This window comes from Neomonachus schauinslandi, chromosome 4, assembly GCF_002201575.2.
Source record: "Neomonachus schauinslandi chromosome 4, ASM220157v2, whole genome shotgun sequence".
Taxonomy (NCBI): Eukaryota; Metazoa; Chordata; class Mammalia; order Carnivora; family Phocidae; genus Neomonachus; species Neomonachus schauinslandi.
In genome coordinates, this window is record NC_058406.1 from 187,578,626 (window position 1) to 187,595,998 (window position 17,373).

At 54.0% G+C, this 17,373-nt stretch overlaps 1 protein-coding gene across 12 annotated transcripts in view; it reads left to right on the forward strand.

The window, feature by feature from the left end:
• The window catches only part of MROH1 (maestro heat like repeat family member 1), a 67,113-nt gene that overhangs the window by 23,413 nt on the left and 26,327 nt on the right, over positions 1-17,373 (forward strand). For all 12 annotated transcript variants that reach the window (XM_021688852.2, XM_021688844.2, XM_021688849.2 and 9 more), the window contains 6 exons: positions 1,224-1,375; positions 1,876-2,016; positions 2,368-2,460; positions 6,203-6,281; positions 7,011-7,124; positions 15,650-15,723. In XM_021688852.2, the coding sequence (XP_021544527.1) occupies positions 1,224-1,375; positions 1,876-2,016; positions 2,368-2,460; positions 6,203-6,281; positions 7,011-7,124; positions 15,650-15,723 (653 nt within the window). The remainder of the gene's footprint in view (positions 1-1,223; positions 1,376-1,875; positions 2,017-2,367; positions 2,461-6,202; positions 6,282-7,010; positions 7,125-15,649; positions 15,724-17,373) is intronic.

The following is a 17,373-nucleotide window of genomic DNA, read 5'->3' on the forward strand; positions in this document are numbered from 1 at the left end:
CTCTTTCTCGGGAACTCATAACTGTGATTGCCCTCATGTACACCTAGGGGTCAGGCTTATTCTTTCTGTTGGACTGGGGAGCCCACACTGAGAAGGTAGCCACGTAAGTGGGCCACGTGAGAGCTGGACTGGACAGGGGCAAGTGGGCCTGCCGGGTGAGGTGGCAGATCCCTGGGGTCGCCTCCGAGGGGGCCTCACAGGCTGGTGCGACCCCTCCCCGCGAGGCCTTGAGAGTCGCTGGCTCTCCTGGCCGTTCCCCGGCTCCACGCCCGAGCCCTTAGAGGGGCTGCACGACAGGGCCCTAGCTCGGCCTCTCCCTGACCAGGGTCAGCCCTTGCTGACCACTCGCAGGCCTTTGTCTCTGCCTGGACTTCTGCAGCTCGCAGTCACCTTCAGGGACACGGCACGCTGTCTCAGGCCCGCCGCACCCCAGCCCGGGCCCTGCGACCCTGGCAAAGTGTGCGGCATTTGTGTCCGTCTGTGAGGGGTGAGCTGGGCACAGCACCTCCTCTTTTTGCCTTACAGCTGGCTGGCGTGGGCCGGGCGCTGTGAACCGAGGGTGTTTTGGGGTGGTTGGTACCTGTGTTCCCGGGGCTGCCATAACATAGTACCCCAAATGAGGGCACTTCCGACGAGAGAAACGTGGGGCGCCGGGCTGGCTCCATCAGTGGAGCGTGCGACTCTTGGGTCTTGGGGTTGTGAGTTCGAGCCCTATGTTGGGTGTAGGGATTACTTAAAAATCACATCTTAAAAAAAAAAAAAAAAGATGAAAGTATTCTCTCACGCTTCTAGAGGCCAGAAGTTTGAGATAGCTGTCACCAAGGTTGGTTTCTTCTTGGGGGCTCAGAGGGTAGCTCTGCTCCATCTCCCCCCCAGTCTGTGCCCTGCTGCACACTGCTGTCTCCTCTCTGTGTGTCTGTGTCTGTGTGTTCTCTTCTAGGGACTCAGTCATATAGGGTTTAGGGCCCACCGTATCCCACCACGATCACATCTTAAGTAGTTATATCTGCAAAGATCCTCTTTCCAAAAAAGGTCGCCTTGTGAGGTTCTGGGAAGGACATGGGTGCGGGGGACGCTGTTCACCCCAGTATAGTCGTGGAGTCACACGCTTGGCCACTGTGCTCGGGAGGGTGTCTTGCGGGTGGGGGGGTCCCGGGAGGGGCAGCGAAGCGCACGTGGTGTGACCAGCGGTAACCAGCGCTGTCCCCCTCACCCTGGGGTAGTTCTGCAGCACTTCAGCGAGAGCACTCTGGAGTACCTGGCCAACCTGGACCAAGCCCCAGACCCCACGGTCAGGAAGGACACCTTTGCCACGGACATCTTCAGTGCCTACGACATCCTCTTTAACCACTGGCTGCTGAGCCGCGAAGCCAAGGTGTGTTGGGGACTGTGGCCTCCCCTCACTGGCCGCTCTCTCCCGCCCCCACGGGGTCCTGGTCTGCTCCCATGGCCTGAGCCTCTCCCACTGTGCTGCAGGCTTTGGGGGAGGGGTCCCAGGGAGGGGTAGAGCCAGCTGTCCACACAGGCTTCCCAGTCCCATCCGTGTCCCGCCCCCTGGCTTGGGGGTGCGGGTTTCGTCAGGGGGTGACGGTGCAAGGTCTGCCTTCCTACCCCACTCTGCCTGGAGGCTCCTGCATTGCTGGGGGGTGGGCTGGGGGTGGCGGTTTCCTTTACGGCCTCCCCGGCCTGGCCGCTGTCCGGACGCTGGCCGTGGTCACTCTGACCTCTCTGCCTTTGGACCCCTTTCGGAACCCCTAGTCATGTGGTAATGTGGGTTTCCTCACTTCTGGCCTTGGGTTCTTGGTGAATGGGCCTTTTGCCTCTCCACTCGGGCCAGTGGTTTGGACCTGAGCACCACGGCGCTCTTCCTCTCAGCTCCGGCTTGCCGTGGTGGAGGCCCTGGGGCCCATGAGCCACCTGCTGCCTAGCGAGAAGCTGGAGGAGCAGCTCCCCAAGCTCCTGCCCGGAGTCCTGGCCCTCTACAAGAAGCACGCCGAGACCTTCCACGTGTCCAAGGTGCACACCTGCCCGCCGTGGCCTGTGCAGAGCTCTGTCCACTGACTCGCCCCCACCTGGCTCAAGACGGGAGGGTGTAGGCACCTGGGAAGGGCCGCTCAGAGAGTGCTGTTAGATTCAGTGGTGGGTGGGGCCTGGTCATATTTCTCCTCGATGCCCTGCCCTGCCCAGGGGTCCTTCACCTTGTCCTTCACCTTTTCTGTGCCCCCTGTCCTGAGACTTGCCCTCTCTTAATTCTTGACTTGAAGGTAGGGCTCCCTTATTGAGCCCTGAGGTGGGGTCTTTGCGGCCAGGAGGTGGGGCTGGGGGCTTGAAGTAGGACCGACGGCCCCTGTTCTTTGTCTTGAGCAGAGCCTGGGCCAGATCCTTGAGGCTGCGGTGACCGTGGGCAGCCGCACACTGGAAGCCCAGCTGGACTCACTCCTGGCCGCTCTGCATGCTCAGGTAGGATGCGCAGGGGATGGGAATGGGGGGGCACCCTGTGGCAGGGCAGGCTGGGGCTCCACGGGTAGGGTGCAGGGGGGCATACTGAGGGTGGGGCGCTGGGGACAGGCTGGGGACAGGGCCGGTATGACGGGGCAGGTCCTGGTGCCACCCATCCCCAGGTCTTGGGTGCAGATGCCTGCTGAGGCTTGCAGGGAGCAAGAGTGGGGCGGGCCGTCCAGCCTAGCAGGGCTGAAGTTAGGGTGTTCCCTGCATGGTGGGTGTGGCCCCTGGGATGAAGCTCCTCTCCTTGGCAGGAGTGGGCAGCCTTCAGGACAGAGAGGCCTGAGGTGGCCTCGGGGCATCTGCACTGGCTGTGGGCCCCAGGAAGCCTGCAAGGGGAGGGGTCCTGAAAAATACTGGAGATGGGCTTCAGTGGGCCCATGAGCTGTGCAGCCCCCTCTCTAGGTCAGAGGAGAGGTGTGGAGGTCACAGGAACGCAGAGGCAGGTGGGTGGAGTGGTGAGGAGCGAGTCCTGTCCATGGCTGCTGAGAGAAGAGGGGCATAAGTTGAGAGGGGGCGGGAAGTGGGTCTCCTTCCTGCTCGCACAGCAGCTGGAATGCAGGCCTGGCCTCACATGGTCCTCCTAGCCAGGGGGTGGGGAGGGCTGCCCCAGAGAGATTGAACAAAGCTATTGAACTTGAAAAATGGTGAAATGGATAGGTTCCTAAAAAAATAAAAATGACAGACTTGGCAGGAGAAGAAAGAGAACTCAACTAAACCAACAGACAAGTGGAGATGGTCTTCCAAGACCTTCCTTCCTTCCTTCCTTCCTTCCTTCCAACACACACAGGGCCCACCTGGCTCTAAGGTTGAGTTCTACCCAACTTCTAATTTCCGTCCCATACGCGTGGGTTTGGAGACCAGGCAAAGATTCAGAGCTGCCTGATGGAGTAAAGTCAGTGTCGTCCAGGGGAGACTAAGTCTGTAGTTTGAGGTGCACATTAGAGCTAACGGATCCCGCGCTCTACTCCCAAAACGGGAGGGACCGAGAAGCTGTCAGGATGCTCCCTCTCAGAAAGAGATTAGGGAAAAGAGTCTGGAACCTTGGTTGATGAAGAAAAAGCTTCTGATGACTTGCAACAACTATTTATCGTTAAAAGTCTTAGCAATAGGGATTGGGGAGGAACTTCTTGAACTCGTTAGGGTTCATGCATCCACACCCCCAGCATACCTCCTCTTGAGGGGGACTCCGGTGCATTCCCTTGGGGTCAGAGCAGGAAATCCCACTCAGTGGGCCCCGGAGACGTGAGGCTTTGTGGACTGTCGCCTGGCCTCCCCGCCCTGTCCCTGCCCCTGCTTTGTTTCTCCCTGTGGCACTCACCACCTTTGAACGTACTCGACACCTGACTGCCTGTTGCTCGCCTCTCCGCAGCTGCAGCGTAGACCGCGGGAGGCTGGGGTGTTGTCTGTTTTCCCTGCTGTCTCCGCACCTGGTGTGGTACCTGCCACTCGTGAGCACTCAGTGTTTGTTTTAGGGAGGAGTGATTCCCTCATCTAGAAATCCACTCGTGTACAAACAGAATCAGCACACAGACACTAGAACACATAATAAACTCAGCAAGGTTACCAGTTGCAAGAGCAACTTACCAGACAACAGCAGTTTTCTCCCTGCTACCGACGGAGCGGCCAACTAGGCAGCGCCCAAAACATACCGTTTACAGTAGCAGCAGAAACGTGGCATGAAATGCCTTCAGGACTAAGCTCACCAAGAGTGTCTGAGATCCCTGCGGAGAACAGGTGTACCGCCCCGAAACCGCAACAGTGAGGAAAGAGACTGCAGCTCAGTATCGTGTACTTAGTGTTGCAGGTGATTGCAGGAGGGCGGGAGGAGCCGACAAGCGGATGTGATGAGATTTTCTCTTGCCTCACAGCTGCCCACTCGTGCCTCCTGTTGTTCGGCTGGGTTTTCAGTTCCCATACTCACCAGCCTTCCATCCTGTGTGTCGTTCCTGCTCCTGTTTTGTCCTTTGTCGTGCGGCTCTGTTCCTGATATTCTCTGCCACCAAAATTATCTAATGTTTCCATCGTTGTGTATCCATCCATCTTTTATGTTATGGTATGGGTTTCGTTATATTTAGAAAAGCCTTTTGAGTTATGCAAACTTTTTTTTTTTAAAGATTTTATTTATTTATTTGCAAGAGAGAGAATGAGATACAGAGCACGAGAGGGAGGAGGGTCAGAGGGAGAAGCAGACTCCTCGCCGAGCAGGGAGCCCGATGCGGGACTCGGTCCCGGGACTCCAGGATCATGACCTGAGCCGAAGGCAGTCGCTTAACTGACTGAGCCACCCAGGCGCCCTATGTGCTTCTTTCTTTCTTTTTTTTTTTTAAAGATTTTTTAAAAATTTATTTATTTGAGAGAGAGAATGAGAAAGAGAGAGCACGTGAGAGGGGGGAGGGTCAGAGGGAGAAGCAGACCCCCCGCCGAGCAGGGAGCCCGATGCGGGACTCGATCCCGGGACTCCAGGATCATGACCTGAGCCGAAGGCAGCTGCTTAACGACTGAGCCACCCAGGCGCCCGCAAACTGTTTTTCAGAGCCTCCTATTACCTAATACACTTTTATTGTTTAATCCACCTGGAACTTATTTTAGGGAAACTGTGAGTGAGAATCCAACTTTTTCTGCTCTCCAGACGACCGCCCATTCGCATTAGTTATCTCCTGCCATGTAGCCAGTGATTCTGGAACGGGGTACCTTTATGAGGCGGCCGCGGGTTGCTCTGCGGCCACTGTGCAGGGTCCAGTCCCGGCTCAGCCGAGTGGTTCTGGCTCGGGGTCTCGTGTGGTGACAGTCTGAAGGCTCGGCTGAGGCTGGGGTCTCAGGTGGGGTGCCCTCGTGGGGCTGCTGGCTGGAGGCCTTCGTTCCTTGCCACGGGGCTGCTTGCGCGTCCTCACGACTTGGCAGTCGGCCTCCCCCAGAGGGAGAGCCTGCTGCGCTGCCTTTCGTGACCAGATGAGGTCTTTACAGTGGGAAGAGCAAGGAACTCCCCGGGAACCTGGGGCCAGTGCCTGCCCCTCACCCACTTCCCGCAGCTCTCCGCGTGCCAGCAGGGTCCAGCCTGGGGCAGAGCCTGTGGACCTGGGGACTCGCTCTGTACTGTTGGTCACCTCTTCTGCTGTACTCAGGAATTACCATTGAGCGTTTTGCACGGAGGCCCTGCTGGTGTCCTTTGCCATGACCCTGACCCTGGGCATTGGGGGGGGCAGGACGGGGATGCCACCTCAGAGCTCAGACCCGGGTGACTGGGGGGCTTCCGTGTCACCCGCTGAGGTGCAGTGGACCCTAGAGTCACATCTGCCAATGGCTTCAGCTCTTACTTTAACCAATGCAACTTTTTTTTTTTTTTTACAATTTTGAATGAATCAGCACTAGGTGTTCGGTTTCCAGTGCTTTCTATATCCTAGAGATCAGTGGTCTCCAGCCCGTGCCCAGAGCCCGTGTGACACTGTGTCCTGGCTGTGGTGGGAAGGGGCCAGGACTCGGTTCCCTGGAGACACGAGGGCCAGACCGCGAGGGCTGAGGCTCGGGTCCCTGAACCAGCCCCTGATGGCGGGCGTGCACGTCTTTGTCACCCCAAGGAAGTGCTGGAGGTAGAAACCACGAGGCCTGGGCAGTCTCTCTGGGCCCCGTGGCTGGTGGGGCCCTTGGGAGGCAGCAGCGTTCCCCTGTGACTCGTGTCCATCCTCTGTCCTTGGAGCAGATCTGCGTGCCCGTGGAGTCATCCAGCCCCCTGGTGGTGAGCAACCAAAAGGAGGTGCTGCGCTGCTTCACCGTGCTGGGTAAGCAGGCTGCGGCCTCTCCCGCAGGGCCCTCTGTGGGCACGCTGTCTGCTCACCGTGGGTGATCGCCTGTGTGCGGGTGGGCGGCTCCGGTCAGGGGTTGGAGCTGAGGAGGTTTCTTTGCTGCCTGGGCCTGGGCCTGTGTGTCGCTCCAGAGCCTCCCCGCAGAGGCCGGGCCGGGCTGCAGCCCCTGGTGTCCATCCTCCCCACCCTTGGGGTTTGCACACACCGGCGTAAAGCAGGGAGCAGATTATTACAAATACGTTTTTTGTTTGTTTCGTTTTGTTTTTTTTAAAGATTTTATTTATGTATTTGTCAGAGAGAGAGCACACAAGCAGGGGGAGCGGCAGGCAGAGGGAGAAGCAGGCTTCCCGCGGAGCAGGAGCAGGGAGCCCGATGCAGGACTCGATCCCAGGACCCTGGGATCATGCCCTGAGCTGAAGGCAGATGCTCAACTGACTGAGCCACCCAGGAGCCCCTGAAATACTTTAAATTTTTTTTTTTTTTAAAGATTTTATTTATTTATTTGACAGAGACACAGCGAGAGCAGGAACACAAGCAGGGGGAATGGGAGAGGGAGAAGCAGGCTTCCCTGCCGATCAGGGAGCCCGATGCGGGGCTCGATCCCAGGACCCGGGGATCATGACCTGAGCCAAAGGCAGACACTTAACGACTGAGCCACCCAGGCGCCCCTACAAATACGTTTTTTGGATGTTGCTTGCCCTGCAGCTTCCTGTGCCCCTGACCGCTTACTGGCCTTCCTGCTGCCCAAACTCGATACCAACAACGAGAGGACCCGCGTGGGCACCCTGCAGGTGGTGCGGCATGTCATCAACTCGGCCGGTGAGTGCCCAGCGGGGGGCAAGGTCTGAAAAAGGCAGGCACTGTCCATCTTGCAGGTGAAAGGAACATCTTGCTCTGATTCTTTCTTTTAAGATTTTATTTATTTGAGAGAGAGAGAGCATGAGCGAGCACAAGTGGGGAGGAGGGACAAGCAGACTCCCCACTGAGCATGGAGCCTGATGCAGGGCTCGATCCCACCACCCTGAGATCATGACCTGAGCCAAAACCAAGAGTTGGACACTCAACTGAGACCCCCAGGCACCCCTTGCTTGAAATCTTTTCTTCTTCTTCGTTTTTTCTTAGATTTTATTTATTTATTCATGAGAGACAGAGAGAGGTGGAGGCAGAGGGAGAAGCAAGCTCCCCGCTGAGCAGGGAGCCCGATGCGGGGCTCGATCCCAGGACCCTGGGATCATGACCTGAGCCGAAGGCAGACATTTAAAGACTGAGCCACCCAGGCACCCCCCTTGCTTGAATCCTTAAAAAAAATTTTCCCTACTTTCTATCTTGCAAAATTCCAAACTTTTTGAAAAACACGTTTCTGCCCACCAGCGAATGTCCATCGTAGACATTCGCCTTTGATGGGTGGTTGCAGACGCTGGGCTGCAGCGCCCCTTCCGGGCCAGGCGTTCCCTGCTCGCCCCCTGGCCTGATGGCTCAGACATGTCCTAAGTCGTCTGTCGCGGCTGCCCTGGGGGGTCCGGTCAGAGAGACCTGTCTCTTAGGTGTGGGCCCCTGGGAAGGGTGCAGACCTGCTATTCGGCAGAACACCCTTTGGTCTGCATGTGTCTCATGACTCCCTCAGTCAGATGGAAGGCTCTGGGCTTCTGCTTCTAGGACTCATTTAATCAGCAACAAGCTTGGACACGTGGCACACCCGAGTTTGTATTTTTTGATGAGTCTTGGTCAGTAAATAATGGCCATGGGCCATGGTCGGCCTGCAGCCTGCTGTCGGGCAGCCCAAGCTCTGAGTGGGTTTTCCATGTTACCAGGTTGTAAAAGCAAAGAAGAGTGTGACAGACCACACATGGCACTTGAAGCCTAAGATAGTTTCTCATTGGCCCTTTATGGAACAAGTATGCTGACCCCTGTCCAGGGAGGTCCTGTGGGTTGGGGCTGAGTCACAGACAGTGCCTGTGGACACGAGGCATCTTATGGAATTGGGGGACGATGCCCTGTGGGAAGGGGCCGGCAGCGCGCTGGCTCCCTGGGGAAGGGCTCCTCACACCCGGAGGATGGTGGTGGTCGCACAGAGGTGAAGTGCGCGCCCGCCCCGCCCCGGCAGCCCCTCCTCGGAGCCCGTTTCCCTGATGAGGAGGCTGAGGTGACTCAGCTAGCGGCGCTGGGAGCCGGGTGCCTGTATCAGACGCCCGTGTGCAGGCAGACGCTCTCCTCCTGAACTGCCCCATGGCTCGTCTGCTTTCAGGCTTGTCTTGTGCTCGCATAGGTCTTGTTTGTAGGTTCATTCTCTGTTAACACACATGTACATGTGTATGTAAGGAAGTAGACTTTCTATTTTTTAATTTCTTATGTCTTATATTCAGTTTATTTAAACAGAAAAAACCCAGTTCACCCATTTTTCCCACCCTCCACCCTCCACCTCTGGCAATCACCAATCTGTTCTCTGTGAGCTCAGTTTTATAGATATAGATAGGTGATAGATTTTTTTTTTTAGATTCCGTATGTAAAAGAGATCACACTGTATTTGTCCTGCCATCTGAGTCTTGATCAGTCTTTTTTTTTTTACTTGAATGTTCTATCAATTTTATTTTTTTAATTTAAATTCAATTAATTAACATATAGCATATTATTGGTTTCGGGGTAGAGTTCAGTGATTCATCAGTTGCATATAACACCCAGTGCTCATTACATCACGTGCCCTCTTTCATGCCCATCACCCAGTTACCCCACCCCCCCCAACTCTAGCAACCCTCAGTTTGTTTCCTGAGATTGAGTCTCTTATGGTTTGTCTCCCCCTCTGATTTCATCTTATTTTATTTTCCCTCCCTTCCCCTATGATCCTGTTTTGTTTCTTAATTTTCACATCAGTGAAATCATATGATAATTGTCTTTCTCCAATTGACTTATTTCGCTTAGCATAATACCCTCCAGTTCCATCCATGTCAGTGTAAATGGTAAGTATTCATCCTTTCTGATGGCTGATTAATACTCCATTGTATATATGGACCACATCTTCTTTATCCATTCATCTGTCGATGGCCATCTAGGCTCTTTCCACAGTTTGGCTCTTGTGGACATTGCTGTTATAAACATTGGGGTGCACGTACCCCTTCGGATCCCTACATTTGTATCTTTGGGGTAAATACCCAGTAGTGCAATTGCTGGGTGGTAGGGTAGCTCTGTTTTCAACTTTTTGAGGAGCCTCCACACTGTTTTCCAGAGTGGCTGCACCAGCTTGCGTTCCCACCAACAGTGTGGGAGGGTTCCCCTTTCTCCGCATCCCCGCCAACATCTGTCGTTTCCTGTAAAATTGTTAATTTTAGTGATTCTGACCGGTGTGAGGTGGTATCTCATTGAGGTTTTGATTTGGATTTCCCTGATGCCGAGCGATGTTGAGCACTTTTTCATGTGTCTGTTGGCCATCTGGATGTCTTCTTTGGAAAAATGTCTGTCCATGTCTTCTGCCCATTTCTTGGTTGCATCATTTGTTCTTTGGGTTTGAGTTTAAGAAGTTCTTTATAGATTTTGGATACTAGCCCTTTATCTGATAGGTCATTTGCAAATATCTTCTCCCATTCTTTCGGTTGTCTTTTGGTTTTGTTGACTGTTTCCTTTGCTTTGCAAAAGCTTTTTATCTTGATGAAGTCCCAATAGTTCATTTTTGCCCTTGCTTCCCTTGCCTTTGGTGATGTTTCTAGGAAAAAGTTGCTGCGGCTGAGGTCGAAGAGGTTGCTGCCTGTGTTCCGCTTTAGGATTTTGATGGACTCCTGTCTCACATTTAGGTCTTTCAACCATTTGGAGTCTGTTTTTGTGTGTGGTGTAAGGAAATGGTCCAGTTTCATTCTTCTGCATGTGGCTGTCCAATTTTCCCAACACCATTTGTTGAAGAGACTCTTTTTTCCATTGATCATTCTTTCCTGCTTTGTTGAAGATTAGTTGACCATAGAGTTGAGGGTCCATTTCTGGGCTCTCTCTCCTGTTCCATTGATCTATGTGTCTGTTTTTGTGCCAGTACCAGACTGTCTTGATGATGACAGCTTTGTAATAGAGCTGGAAGTCCGGAATTGTGATGCTGCCAGCTTTGCTTTTCTTTTTCAACCTTCCTTTAGCTATTCAGTGTCTTTTCTGGTCCCATACAAATTTTAGGATTATTTGTTCCAGCTCTATGAAAAATGTGGATGGTATTTTGATGGGAATTGCATTGAATGTGTAGATTGCTTTAGGTAGCGTAGACATTTTCACAATATTTTTCTTCCAATCCATAAGCATGGAATGTTTTTCCATTTCCTTGTGTCTTCCTCAGTTTCTTTCATAAGCATTCAATAGTTTTCAGAGTACAGATCCTTTACCTCTTTGGTTAGATTTATTCCTATTATTTTAAGGTTTTCAGTGCAATTGTAAATGGGATCAATTCTTTAATTTCTCTTTCTACAGTTACATTGTTAGTGTATAGAAATGCCACTGATTTCTGTGCATTGATTTTATATCCTGCCGCTCTACTGAATTCCTGCATGAGTTCTAGCAATTTTGGGGTGGAGTCTTTTGAGTTTTCTACATAGAGTATCATATCATCTGCAAACAGTGAGAGTTTGACTTCTTTGCCAATTCAGATGCCTTTTATTTAATACTTTTTGTTGTCTGATTGCTGAGGCTGGGACTTCTAGTACTATGTTGAACAACAGTGGTGATAGTGGACATCCCTGCCGCGTTCCTGACCTTAGGGGAAAGGCTCTCAGTTTTTCCCCGTTGAGAATGATATTCGCTGTGGGTTTTTCATAGATGGCTTTTATGATATTGAGGTATGTACCCTCTATCCCTATACTCTGAAGAGTTTTGATCAAGAAAGGATGCTGTACTTTGTCAAGGAAGTAGACTTTTTCTTACCAAGTGACATAATTCAAAAACATGCTTTTTCCCTGTCTAGTACACCTTAGAAAATTAGTGTCGACATGCATTATTATTATTATTTTTAAAGATTTTATCGTCAGAGAGAGCACAAGCAGGGGGAGCGGCAGAGGCAGAGGGAAAAGGGAGAAGCAGGCTCCCCACTGAGCAGGGAGCCTGATGCGGAACTCGATCCCAGGACCTCAGGATCATGACCTGAGCCGCATTATTATTATTTTAAAGTATAACACCCATACAAAAAGCACACGTGTTTACTCTTCAGCATAACGACTCCCTGCATATGCCTGTGAGGATTTGGCTCTGGCCTGGAGCCCCCACCGGATTTCTGGCTTGTGGTGTAGATAGGACCTGAGTGTGTGAATTACTTTGTAACTGGCTTCTTTCCCTCAATATTCTGTGTGTGAAATTTATTCGTGTAGTGCAGCTCAGTCACTTCCTTTCTGTGAAGCATCCCAGTGAACTAAGCCGTAGTCCTTCTCTCCCTGTGTTTTCTGTTAGGACGCACCATGCTACCAGGAACACTTTTCCCATGTATGTTCAGTTGAGCGTATGCCTGGGGGTAGAGTTTCGGGTCATAACATGTGTGTATGTTCAACTTCAGTTGGTAAAACCATTCTGTTGTACAAAGTTTGTACCCCACGCCTTATTATCACAAGCAGCATGTGAGCAACATTGCTTCGTGCCCTTGCCAACGCCTGCAGTCTTTAACTTCAGCCATTTTGGTAGATGTGTGTCATATCCCATTCTGTTTTTTGGGTTTTTTTTAAAGATTTATTTATTTTAGAGCGCACACACAAGCAGGGGGAGGGGCAGCGGGAGCAGGAAAAGGAGAGAGAGAATCCCAAGCAGAGTCTGCACTGTGCACAGAGTCTGACATGGGGCTTGATCCCACGACCCTGAGATCACGACCTGAGCTGAAACCAAGAGTCAGATGCTTAACTGACTGAGCCACCCACGTGCCCCTCATTCTAGTTTTTATTATTTTTTTTAAAGATTTTATTTATTTATTTGACAGAGAGAGACACAGCAAGAGAGGGAACACAAGCAGGGGGAGTGGGAGAGGGAGGAGCAGGCTTCTCGTTGAGCAGGGAGCCCGACGCGGGGCTCCATCCCAGGAGCCTGGTATCATGACCCGAGCCGAAGGCAGACGCTTAACGACTGAGCCACCCAGGTGCCCCTAAATCCAGAAATTTTATTGACTGTGTTGGCTGTTCTGGGGATGATATTTTTCCCAGATCTGTCAAGTGCCTTTTCAGTATGTAGTTTCAAATCTTATTTTACCTCAGGATTTTTATTTTTATTTATTTTTAAAGATTTTATTTATTTGTCAGAGAGAGGGAGAGAGCGCGCACAAGCAGGGGGAGCAGCAGGCAGAGGGAGGGAGAGGCAGGCTTCCCACTGATCCCAGGACCCTGGGATCATGACCTGAGCCCAAGGCAGACGCTTAACGACTGAGCCCCCCAGGTGCTCTTCTGCCGTGGTCTTGGCTGCATCCGTGATCAGTGCCTGGGGCAGACTCGGTGCTGCTTTGACTGCGGTGATTTCTTTGAGTAACGGGAACACCTTGATAAAGAGATGCTTCCCTCCTGTACTGTGTGCCCAACCGGAGCTCATGGTTCCTGTAAAGAAGGCAGGATTGATCATTGAGTCTTTTGCTCTTTTTGTCAGTTTTCAAGAAAATAGATTGGTTCCCTATTATCCTCTAAATGTAACTTTCTTTCTTTCTTTTTTTTTTTTTTAAATCTTAAAGGCTCATATGGATGAGTAAGTTCTGTTATATTTGCTTTTAAAGGACGTTATTTGCGGAGGGGGTGGGGAAATAAAAGGCATTATTTTATGTCACATCTCAAAAAAAAAAGAATCCTAAGTGCTCATGGATTGTAACATTTAATGGGTTGCAGTCATTGCCATTATCGAAGCTCAAATTGTATCATCTTCGGGCTGTGGGAGCCTCTTCAAGGTCTGAGTCCTTTGGCCTGGCCACTGTGGTCTTCGGCAGCTGGTGCTCTGGGCTCTTAGATAGTTCTTGCCTCCGACCTGGAATCAGCCATTTCTCCAAAAAGCCCTGTTTCCTTAGTGAGAAACTGTCCTTAAAGACCGTAGTGTGGTGCTAGGGGTGCTTGTTACGTGTTGGTGGTCGCCAGGCCTCTCAGGAGAGCGAGCTAGGAAATGCTGCACTAGACGGAGGGGCGAGTGCGGGGGGTTCACGCTGACATTGCCGACTGAACACACAGGCCTTGACTTTTACTCTTTTCTCTGGTTTCGTTTTCTTTAAAGTCCAGTAATTTTACTAGAATGTCCTGGTGTTGGTCATTGTGGGTCAACACCGTGGGGAGAGCAGGGAGTCTCATCTTCGCTGTGCCCCTCCCCACCTGTTGCTGCCCCGACAGCCCCGCTCCCACCGCGGGCGGGCTCTCAGCTCAGCCGCTGCAGGCGCCCCGGCTCGGGAGGCTCCTCCCCCTGCACCCCGCCTGGCCGTCCCTTCTCGGCCTTAGGCTTTTAGCTCAGATGTGCCTCATTCGGAAGAGCCCCTGGACCCTGACTCCCACTCCAGACTGGGTCCCCCATTGGTGGTCTGCTTCTCCACCTCTTGTCTGCACCTTTCATGACATTCGTACAGTGTGTGATGGTCTGATCATCTGCTTGTTCTGTCTCCATTTGGGGACGGGCCATGCCTGCCTTGCTCTGTGCTGCGCCCTCAGCATGTCGTAAGGGCCTGGCTCACGGCTGGCCTTCACAGAAACCCCAGGAGCCAGTCGAAGCTGCAGGCAGTGGCACCGTGAGTCGAGTGCTGTCTCCCATGTGGCAGGAAGACGGGGCTGGATTGACGTCTGTCCTCAGCCCGTGCCCTCACATCCCTGGGCCCTCGTGTCCCCTCGTCCCTTTTCCTGGTGGACCCTGCTCACTGCTTGCGTCAGTTTTTCTATTGGGTTGTTTGCATTCTTTGCTCTTTGTAACCGTTTCTTGGGAAATAGAAATACGAACGAAAGCTCACAGAGCACCGTGTGGTCGGCGGCATCTGTCAGCGCTGCTTCTTCACCCAGTAGGTTGTCTTCAGTGTCCTTTGGCTCACTTTTGTGCTGTGACCAGCCCACAGCCTGGACTGCACCCGTCACTCCATGTTGCCGTCCTGCACGGGCTGTCCTGGGCGTGGGTGCACTTGTGCGGACCCTCAGCTTTCCCAGCGCTGCCCAGCCGTCTGCGCAGTGTGCCCGGGTCTCCAGTGCCTCTGAGGGTTTCTGCTGCTCTGCAGCCTTACTTTCACGCGGCTTTGCCCCGTCTTCGTCTTTGCCGATTGGGCAGCTGTCCCTGCACCTCCCTGGCCAGCAGGTGGCGGAGTCTAGCGGCCTTGCCTTCCTGTCGGCAGTGGGGGCTCGGTCAGGTCTCTTGTCCAGTTTTCTATCGATCTTTGTCTTCCTTATCAACTTGCTGGGATTCCCTTGTGCATTGAGACATGAGTCCTCTGGTGTGTGTTATATTTCTCTTGTCCACCTTGGTGGCCACTTTCCTGGCCTCCTCATGCGCTCCTGAGTCTCGGCAGAATCCTTTGCCACCTTCCTGTGGCTCCTGCTCTGCTTTCCTACTGGGTGTTCACGAAGGGCCTTTGCAGCATCTTATCAGAGGGGCAGTTTGTCTCACAGTTGGGTCTAGAATCATGTTTTCTCGGCTTGCGCATCTCCTGTTGTGGCCAGGAGCCCACACTGGCTTTCTCACGGCCGCCACGGGGCAGAGCGTGGGCGTGACCGACGGGCTCCGGGCTGTCAGAATGACCCCGTCCCATGTGGAATAAAAGTGCCATCCCTGGGGCGCCTGGTGGGCTCGGTGAGTGGAGCGTGCGGCTCTTGATTGCAGGGTTGGGGGTTCGAGCCCCACGTTGGCTGTAGAGCCAACGTTTAACTTTATATTAAAAATATAAAGTGCTCTCCCCCCGTGTGCCAGGGGCACTCTTGTCTCTGTCCTCGTTCCTGTTGGTCTCAGGGCCACTTCCTGACAGCCGCTCTCGGTCCCCGCTTACCTGTCGGGAGACAAAGGCTGACCCTGCTGGTTCTCGGGTGGGAGGGGTCCTTAGTCCAGCAGCATCAGCACAGCCGGGAATGTGGAAAGTGCCCATGTAGACCTGCTAACAGGCCTGCCAGGACGGAGGTGCTGTTGGGGGCCCCACAAACCCGGCTCTGCCTGACTCAGGACACTCCCTTACCTGCTGCCTTAATTACCTATCATCCAGCTTCTTATTGGGCAAAATAATGTTATTTGGGAAAAAGGTCATGTGTCCCCAGGAGAAAAGTAGGTGGGCCTTGCTTAAGTGCCGTCCTCTCCCCCTGCTGCAGGCCAGGCTGTGGCCAGACCCTGGCGATGGCGCGTTGGGCCTCCTGGGGGTGGACGGACTAGCCAGCCTCGGTCATGGTGGGGAGACTGAACCATCTGTTCGTTTCTTGCAGCTTCTCAGATGGAAGTTAAGAAGCCCTTTATTCTGTCCTCCATGAGGCTTCCTCTTCTGGACACCAACAGCAAGGTAGATGGTGGGGTCAGCGCGAGCTCTGCTGGGAGCAGCCGCAGGAGGCACGGCCGGGTTGGGGCTGGAGGTCCTCCCTGACTCAGCCAGACCTGGACATCAGAGGGAGGGTGCAGGTGTGGGTGCTGCTGAGCCGTCAGCCAGGACGCCCACATCCTACTCCTTATACAGTTAACCGCGTATGAAGTGAGGCAGGGGTCCCCGAGACCCCGTCGGGTCCACTGATTCGCTCCGAGGGCTCCCAGAACTCACGAGAGCTGTCATGCTCACAGTTACGGTTTATCACAGGGAGAGGACCCAGACTGCCATCAGCCAGGGGAAGGGGTGCCCAGAGCAGGGCCCAGGAGGGTCCCTACTGCCCTCTCCCCGTGGAGTCGCGGGCCCCAAAGTGACAGCACATACGAGTGTTGCCAGCCGGGGAAGCCCCCAGCCTCGGTGTCCAAGGTCTTTATCTGGTTCCCGTCACGCAGACCTGGTCGGCTGCCCGCATGGCTGACCTCAGTCTCCGGCCCCTCCGGAGGGCGAGCTGATACCGTGTGGCCCAGAGCCCCAGGGGAACAAGGACACTGGACTCAGGACGTCCCCGGGCTCAATGGTGACCTCCCAGCAGCCGAGGACAGGGTTGACCCTTCCTGACCCTTACTGGGGCCCCATAGGCAGGCAGGCCTGCTTACTCACAGGTCGCAGGGGTGCCCCTGCCCGTCCCTGGGGGCTGCTCCAGACTTTGCACTCATCCCAGGCAGCCTGCTTTTTGGGACCTTCTGCGAGAGTTTCGAAACTACTGAAATGGATCCCAAACCACTGAGGCCACATCTGTTGCAAGGCCCCCATGCACAGCCCCCAGAATCTCCTTTTTGGTGCTGTTGCTCAGGAACACCCCTGAAAGGGCTCCCACCATGTGCCATGGACAATGTCAGTGGCCAGGCGCACTCAGCCTGATCATCCATTATGCGACCTCATTGCTCGCCCCCCAGATCTACCCCTTCCCACAGTCATTCGGGTCATGTGTGTGATGGGGGATGGCATGGAGCTGTGAGTGGCCAAGGAGGCTGGGACAGTGATATTAGACCTGAGGAGAGAGACCTTATAAGGAAGGATCCCAGGGTGGGGGGGCATTGGGCTGGTGTCTGTGCCCGTGGACTCGTGGGCTCGGGGAGAAGCGGGAGGGCCTGGGGGAGGCACTAGCTCTGGGGGTGGGGGTTTTCAGCCAAAGTGACCTGTCTGAACCTTTGAGCCACCATTGAGTGGGGGCCATTGAGTGGGGCTGGACAGCAGGCTCAGCTCCCAGGAGTGTTGGGGCAACAGCGGCTGATTCAGGGCCCTTGCACTGAAGGGGGAGGTGGAGCCGGGATGATGGCACGTGAGAGGTGCCAACCCTGAGGAGAGCTCAGTGTGGGACAAGCACAGGGCAGAGGGGACAGCACGTTGGGAGCCAGAGGAGCAACAAGTCTCGCGCCCAGGGAAGGAGGGAGGTATGGGGGACAGGAGGAAAAGGGGCCTTCCACTGAGGCCCTGAGCACATCCACAGGCTGGCGAGGTGGCCACACATGCAGCCAAGGGGCTGTGAAGAAGTGGGGGTGGGTGCAGGCACAGGTGCAGATACAGGTGTAGATGGGGCGTCGGTGGAGGTACACACAGCTGCAGGCACAG